This window comes from Talpa occidentalis, unplaced genomic scaffold (assembly GCF_014898055.3).
Source record: "Talpa occidentalis isolate TD23 unplaced genomic scaffold, MPIMG_talOcc4v2.1 talOcc4.12, whole genome shotgun sequence".
Classification (NCBI taxonomy): domain Eukaryota; kingdom Metazoa; phylum Chordata; class Mammalia; order Eulipotyphla; family Talpidae; genus Talpa; species Talpa occidentalis.
In genome coordinates, this window is record NW_023601212.1 from 17,300,128 (window position 1) to 17,306,768 (window position 6,641).

At 55.9% G+C, this 6,641-nt stretch overlaps 1 protein-coding gene across 1 annotated transcript; it reads left to right on the plus strand.

Annotated features, from left to right (window-relative positions):
- Nucleotides 1-1,122: 1,122 nt before the first annotated feature.
- Nucleotides 1,123-6,494, plus strand: TAGLN (transgelin). The gene is made up of 5 exons (XM_037505338.1): nucleotides 1,123-1,226; nucleotides 4,751-4,942; nucleotides 5,052-5,229; nucleotides 5,482-5,584; nucleotides 5,918-6,494. Exons 2-5 carry the CDS (start codon nucleotides 4,763-4,765, stop codon nucleotides 6,060-6,062), a joined length of 606 nt encoding a protein of 201 aa, XP_037361235.1. The 5' UTR covers nucleotides 1,123-1,226; nucleotides 4,751-4,762; the 3' UTR covers nucleotides 6,063-6,494.
- Nucleotides 6,495-6,641: the final 147 nt, after the last annotated feature.

The following is a 6,641-nucleotide window of genomic DNA, read 5'->3' on the forward strand; positions in this document are numbered from 1 at the left end:
CTTACTGCTGGCGGGGCCCCTTCTCTTCTGGTGGCCCTGTGACTGTGTGTGATGAGTGAGTGGTAGAAACTGGTAGGTCCTCCCAGCCCAGCTGCCCTAGGATGGGGCAAGAGTGTCCTCCCTGCTGCCTCAACAGGCAGCGCAGAGTCCTTCCTTTCTTCACCTCCTGCCCTTTCCTGAGACCCCTGAAGCCAGGAACAAGCGCGATCTTGGTGGAGCTCCTTCCTGGTCTGTTTTCCAGGACAGGTAGAGACTGTTCCTAAAGAGATGACTACTAGCAGCCTCTGAGTCTCCTGCCAGGCCTTAGATACCCTGTGGGCGGGGGTCAGGGTTGAGTGAGCTGCTGCTGAATCGTCAAATCCCACCCACCCCCAACTAAAGCATGAAAGGAAGTATGCTTCCCCTCCCCCCAACAAATGAAAGTTCTCAACCTGAGCAGGTGAGTGGTGCCACAGAAGAGTGGGTCAGCAGCCCCTCAGCTCCCACGCAGGGTCTGAAGGGATGCCAGGCTGTCACTTGTGACTTGTGGGGTAGCCTTGGGTTCTTACCCAAGGCTGCATTCTAAACCTCAGTTTCCTCATCTGAACAATGAGGTAATTATGGTCTCAGAGCGTAGCTGCGCACATAAAGAACATTCAGAAAGTGCCTGGCATGTAGTAGGGCCTCAGAAAAGGTTAGTTTCCGCCTTCTAGAGCGAAAATCCCAGAAGGAGAGGGTGTTTGCTTTGTCCACCCCTAAGCGCGGAGATGCATCGCCCCAGTCCTTTCCTCTTTGGCCAGATCCTCCTGAATGTCCCCCACCCCTCAAGCTCAGGGGCAGGGAAACAGGGAAGAAGGAGCGGCCTAAGTCCAGACAGCAGGGAAAGCCTTCAGGGTCCTGTCCATAAAAGGCTTTTCCCGCCGGTTCCCCGCCGCCAGCGCAGCCCCGCCCCCGCCCGCTCCATCTCCAAAGCACGCGGAGAATGTCTCGGGCAGCCCTGGGCAGACTGCTCCAACTTGGTGTCTTTCCCCAAATATGGAGCCTGTGTGGAGTCACTAGGGGGCCTGGGGGTGGAGAACGGAGCCGGTTTCCTCCAGCAGGGAGGGGTCTGAGGGGTGAGCCAGCGGGGGAGGGTGACATCACCACAGCGGCAGCCCTTTAAACCCCTCACCCCGCCTGCACCCCATCCTGTCTGCCCCTTCCAGACACAGAGCTCACTCCTTCCAGCGCGCCCTCGAGGAAGCCCTGTAAGTGCATCCGTCCCAGGGGTGGAGAGAAGCTGGGCAGGGGGCTCTACTGCAGGCAGGCCTCTCAGGAGGTCCTGGTCCCCAGCTCTCTGGCTGGGGGTGCCCACCCTCTCCATCAGCGAGCATTCCTAATCTCCAGATGGAGACTTGGTCCCAGCGTCGTGGGTGGGATGGGCTTGCTGGAGTCCTACTTGTCTCAAACCGAGTCGCCCTGAGCTCCTTGAAATGGCCAGACGACTTGGCTGGTGCTGTGGGATTAACAGTGGAAACCTAGGGACTGGGATGAGAGGGAGGCTCCCAAATTTCAGCCAGCCACACCCATGGGGTGTGTTGTTGGGCTAGACCAGAGGCTTTGTTGCCTGCTGCCCACCTAGGAGGGCTTCAAGGAGGCGAGGAGGGCCATGAATCCACTAAAGCAGGAGAGCAGTGTCCTCAGGCCTGAGCAGTCACATTTTGGGGCACAACCCTAACAGTCTGAGAGTGGGCACTCACCCCCTAGAAGTGGCAGGTGGGCACTGCCAGGAGGAGCTTTGGAGTGATGGCTCAGGAGTGAGCAGACCTGCTGCCCTGGGCCCTTTCCAAAGGTTCCCCTTAGTGGCTCTATTCAGAGGGCAGCAGTGAGGAGGGCTTCTCTCCTCGGGATTCGGATGACCCCCCCCCCCGCCCCGCCCCTGCCACCTCAAAGATCCACCTGTGCTGGCTCTATTTTGTGTGTTTTGTTTTGAAGACGGGTAAGCAGTCCTGGGGACACTGCTGGTTCTGCATTTGTTGCTGGAAGGAACCCCCCCCCCTTTGTTTTTCTCCACTGCCAAGCCTCAGTGACTAGAGGGGAGGCTGGCAGGGCCAAAGCAGATCTCGGGCTGGCATGTCCACCCTGTCCTGGAGCCTGGTCTAGAAAGGCCCCCTGGGCCGCCCACCAGTCCTCTCTGCCCTGTCTCCTCTTCCCAGAGCTCCTACATGGCACTGCAGAGGTCTTTCTCAGAGGAGTTTGTGGGACTTCTTGGGACGCTTCACTTTCAGACCATTTCCATGCGAGGGAAGGGCGAGGGTGGAATGAGGTGCATTTCATCCCCCTTCCTTCTTGTTCTGACCCAAATCCAAATATCGTTTCCAGATCGAGGGGCTGCAGAATTTTCTTGCCCTGTCACAGATACCCTGATGAATCTCCCAAGACGGAGAACTGGGTGTGTGAGGGGCACGTTTCCACCCCGTTCCTTTGTGTTTCCGAAACTCTCATGATTGGGGCAGGTGTGGGCTGGGGGCGACGAGGAGGGTGGGGATGGAAGGTGGTGTGGTGGGCCCCCAGGACGGTGTGCTGCCTGCTTCATGGGTGTGGTGGCCAAGATGAGGGTGGGCTGCAATCCCCTGGCCCGAGTTGACTTGCAGGCTATGGTGCAGTCTCTATCTAAGAGTCCTTGGGTGATGGAGAAGTGGGGTGAGGTACAAAGTGGGTGGGGAAGGGAGGTACTTGGCTCTCTCCCTCTGTCTGTAGTGAACAGAGCAGAGCACTCTGGGTTCACTGGCATCCCTGACTGGGAGGGGGTGTTGGTGCTGAGAGAACCTGCTCCCCGGAAGTAGCCAGGCCTCAAGTCACAAATACACAAATAAGGAGAACAACTCAGAGAAGAGAGTTGCCCCGTGGCTGGAATTTCGACGAGTCCATCTAGTGTTCTTTTTCTCAAACCTTGTGTTCCCCTCAGGGAATGATGTTGCAAAGGGGTGGAGGCTGGTGTGGAATATCACTTAGTGTTTTTCACTCACACTTGGGGCTCCCAGGTGACTGTGCTGGGGGGGCAAAGGACTGCCATTTTGAGGAGCTCAGCTAAGGGGAGCCTCAGTTTGCTAGGACGTCACAAGCATTGTCTCATGGAATGTTCACAGACTCTGAGGTGGAGAACATTGTCCTCACCATGCGGATGGGGACTTGGCTCAAAAAAAGTCAGCATGGGGAAAGGAAGGGCAAGGCAAGTGGAGCTGGGTGACTGACCTGGGACCCTGTGATGCCATGGGAACCTGCTTCCCTCCGAGGGCAGAGGGGGAGAGGCCCTCAGCTCTGACCAGACAGGGAGTTGGGGGAACATGCCAACTACCTCCCTCTCCAGACCATTCTCTCCCTCCACACCTCTGACCTCTCTAAGGCCAGGGGATGAGTTTGACCTCATTTGATACCTATTTCCAAGGGCTCTTCAGGGTAGAACTCTGGGCAGAAGGTCTACCACCCTGGAGTGTCCCTAGTGACCAGGTCAGTTCTCTTGACCAGCCACATTCACTTCTGGCCCTCATCCTCATTAGCAGGTTCTCATAGTACTGCCAGCTCCAGGCTGCTGGTCTGGACTGGGCGGGGCTTCCCATGCCCTAGCTGGCAGATTCTTGGCTCTGGGCTGTCCCTGGAGGACTCTGGCTTCTTCGTTACTCAAGCAACTACAGCGGGGAAAGCCTGAGGGCATGAGGGAAAGTCCAGGGGTTACCAGTTTGCTCTCTCTCATATGGCTCCCCTGAGGAAATACAGCTACTGGAATGAAAACTCTTGGGGGCTTCCTAGAACTTGTCAGCGTGGGTACATTTAAGCTTCTTTAGCTGCAGGCCAGAGGCTGAGTTGACTTGGCAAAGAACTAGTGTTTTGGAGTTCTAGTTTCTGGGTGAGAGGATAAAATTGTTGGGGGAGAAGGCAAAGTGGGAAGTAATTCTGTAACTTGAGGCACAACTGGGAAACCACCCCACACCTCCCAGGACAAAGACACCTGCTAGCTTTATTTTGGAGGATAATGTGGCCTCTTCTGGAAGGTCGTTCCAGTGCCTCAGTGGACAATCTTGGCAAAGGAAAAAATGCTCTAGACCAGGGATTGTTGAACTGGCCCAGCACTAAATGCAGCTTGTTGCTTGTTTTGTAAATAAACCTTTATTGGCACAAAGCCACACTCATTTTGTTGATGTATCATCTAAGGCTGCTTTCCTGCTACTACAGCAAGGACAACATGGCCTGCAAAGTCCAAAATACTTACTGTCTCATCATGTACAAAATGCGTTTGCCGACATCTGCCCTAGGCTGTCAAAGATCTGGTCTCCAAGTACAGAGAGGCTCACTCCTTGGACTAAGGGGATGAGACTGGCCCAGGGGGCAGTGCCATTGAAGGAGACCCAGCCCCACCTCCCCCTCTTTTTTTGCTGGAATATTTTGGGGGTTGAAATTCAGAAAGGAAAAAAATATAGACATCAATTTTTTTCTCAGGACTGGCTGGCAGCGTTTGATTTACCCTGAGCACTTCTGTAATGGTTCCAGCAGCAAGAACAGGCAGGCATCTAGGTGTATGGGTGCTCCTGGTTGCTGTCCTCCACAAGACCCCTCCCATTCCAGGATTCTGGGGTGGAGGCGGGTGGGGGGCAGATTTTCAGAGGAACCCAGCAGTGGAGGCAGAGGGGGATACAGTTTGGAATGTCAGGTGCCCCTGGACAGCGAGACCAGCTGGTGAGACAGCGGTTCTCTGATCCTCTGACCCTGTTCCTTCTGGCCTGTGCTGCTTTAGCTCTCCCCCGACATGGCCAACAAAGGTCCTTCCTATGGCATGAGCCGCGAAGTGCAATCCAAAATTGAGAAGAAGTATGACGAGGAGCTGGAGGAGCGGCTGGTGGAGTGGATCATAGTGCAGTGTGGCCCAGATGTGGGTCGTCCAGACCGTGGGCGCCTGGGCTTCCAGGTCTGGCTGAAGAATGGCGTGGTGAGTGGTACCCTGGGGAGGGCCAGGGGCTGTGCCAATCTGCTTGAGTCGCTGCAGAGCTGCAGCGGGTACTGTGGGCAAGTGCCAAGCTGTGTTCTGTGTCCGGCAGATTCTGAGCAAGTTGGTGAACAGCCTGTATCCTGACGGTTCCAAGCCGGTGAAGGTGCCTGAGAACCCACCCTCCATGGTCTTCAAGCAGATGGAGCAGGTGGCTCAGTTCCTGAAGGCAGCTGAGGACTATGGGGTCACCAAGACTGACATGTTCCAGACAGTTGACCTCTTTGAAGGTATAGAGGAAAGGGGTGGAGGAAGCAGGTGGAGGACGGGAGGCTGAGGTATAGCAGGAATGGGCTCTGCCGAGGGAATGTCATACCCACTCTCAAGGGCATACTGTAGCATCCACTGAAGCCTCTGTGAAATCTGGAACAAGCTTTGCCCCCCTGGGTTGGCCATTTTTCTGGGAGGTGAGGGCAGGTCCTGCCTTGGCCTCCTGTTAGAGTCCTGAGGTTCGCTCCCCTTTTCTCTCTTTCTTCTCATAGGCAAAGATATGGCTGCAGTGCAGAGGACCCTGATGGCTCTGGGCAGCCTGGCAGTGACCAAGAATGATGGGCACTACCGTGGAGATCCCAACTGGTTTATGAAGTACGTGGCCACCAGGGAGCCCCTGAACCTTAAGCTTGGGTGTCTGCCTGAGGGAGGTGGCCTGGTCTAACCAGCGAGGGCCCATAATTTGGGGAAGCAGAGAGCCCAGAAAGTAGGAAGAGAAGGTCCAGGATGGGTGGGGAAGATGGGTTTCTAATACTTCTTGATGCTTCCCTTTCTACCTGCCTGTGCTCAACCAGCCTCCCTCGCCTGCGGGGCAAGCTAGGTGAAGGAAGTAAGAGACGTGAGACAAGAAGGGAATGGGGTGGGGCCGGGAAGTAATAGAAGAAATCACTGGAAAACATGGTCTTTATCCTGGTTCTCCTCTTCTAGGAAAGCCCAGGAGCATAAGAGGGAATTCACAGAGAGCCAACTGCAGGAGGGGAAGCACGTTATTGGCCTACAGATGGGCAGCAATAGAGGGGCCTCCCAGGCCGGCATGACAGGCTACGGACGACCTCGGCAGATCATCAGTTAGAGGGGGCCCTGCCCGAGCCACAGCACTCCCCAGCTCCCTGGCCTCAACCATTGCCGCCTCCCTGCCCGCTCACCCACACTGCACAGTTCCTTCAGCCCAGCCAAGCCTCCAGCCCCGTCACTGAGCAAAGGTGACTGCTCTTGGACAGCTTCCCCCACCCCTCAGCCCAACTTCTTATCCCAGAGTGCCATTCCCCCCCACTCCACCCAGCTACCCCCCACCTCTGCTGTCTCCCCACTGTGGGCTGAGCAGGGGGCACGGGGGCTGGGGGCAGCCTGGTGTGGGGCAAGTCCATTGTCTCTGGAAGCAAATGTCCATTGAAGGAGACCCAGCCCCACCTCCCCCTCTTTTTTTGCTGGAATATTTTGGGGGTTGAAATTCAGAAAGGAAAAAAATATAGACATCAGTTTTTTTCTCAGGCCTGGCTGGCAGCGTTTGATTTACCCTGAGCACTTCTGTAATGGTTCCAGCAGCAAGAACAGGCAGGCATCTAGGTGTATGGGTGCTCCTGGTTGCTGTCCTCCACAAGACCCCTCCCATTCCAGGATTCTGGGGCAGAGGCGGGTGGGGGCAGATTTT

What these genes read in the sequence shown, in the direction of transcription:
- TAGLN (XM_037505338.1), top strand. Translation starts at nt 4,763, where the DNA reads ATGGCCAACAAAGGTCCTTCCTATGGCATGAGCCGCGAAGTGCAATCC. An exon ending in GACAGTTGACCTCTTTGAAG is followed by an intron (nt 5,230 to 5,481) that starts GTATAGAGGAAA and finishes TTCTTCTCATAG; the next exon opens with GCAAAGATATGGCTGCAGTG. An exon ending in GATCCCAACTGGTTTATGAA is followed by an intron (nt 5,585 to 5,917) that starts GTACGTGGCCAC and finishes CTCCTCTTCTAG; the next exon opens with GAAAGCCCAGGAGCATAAGA.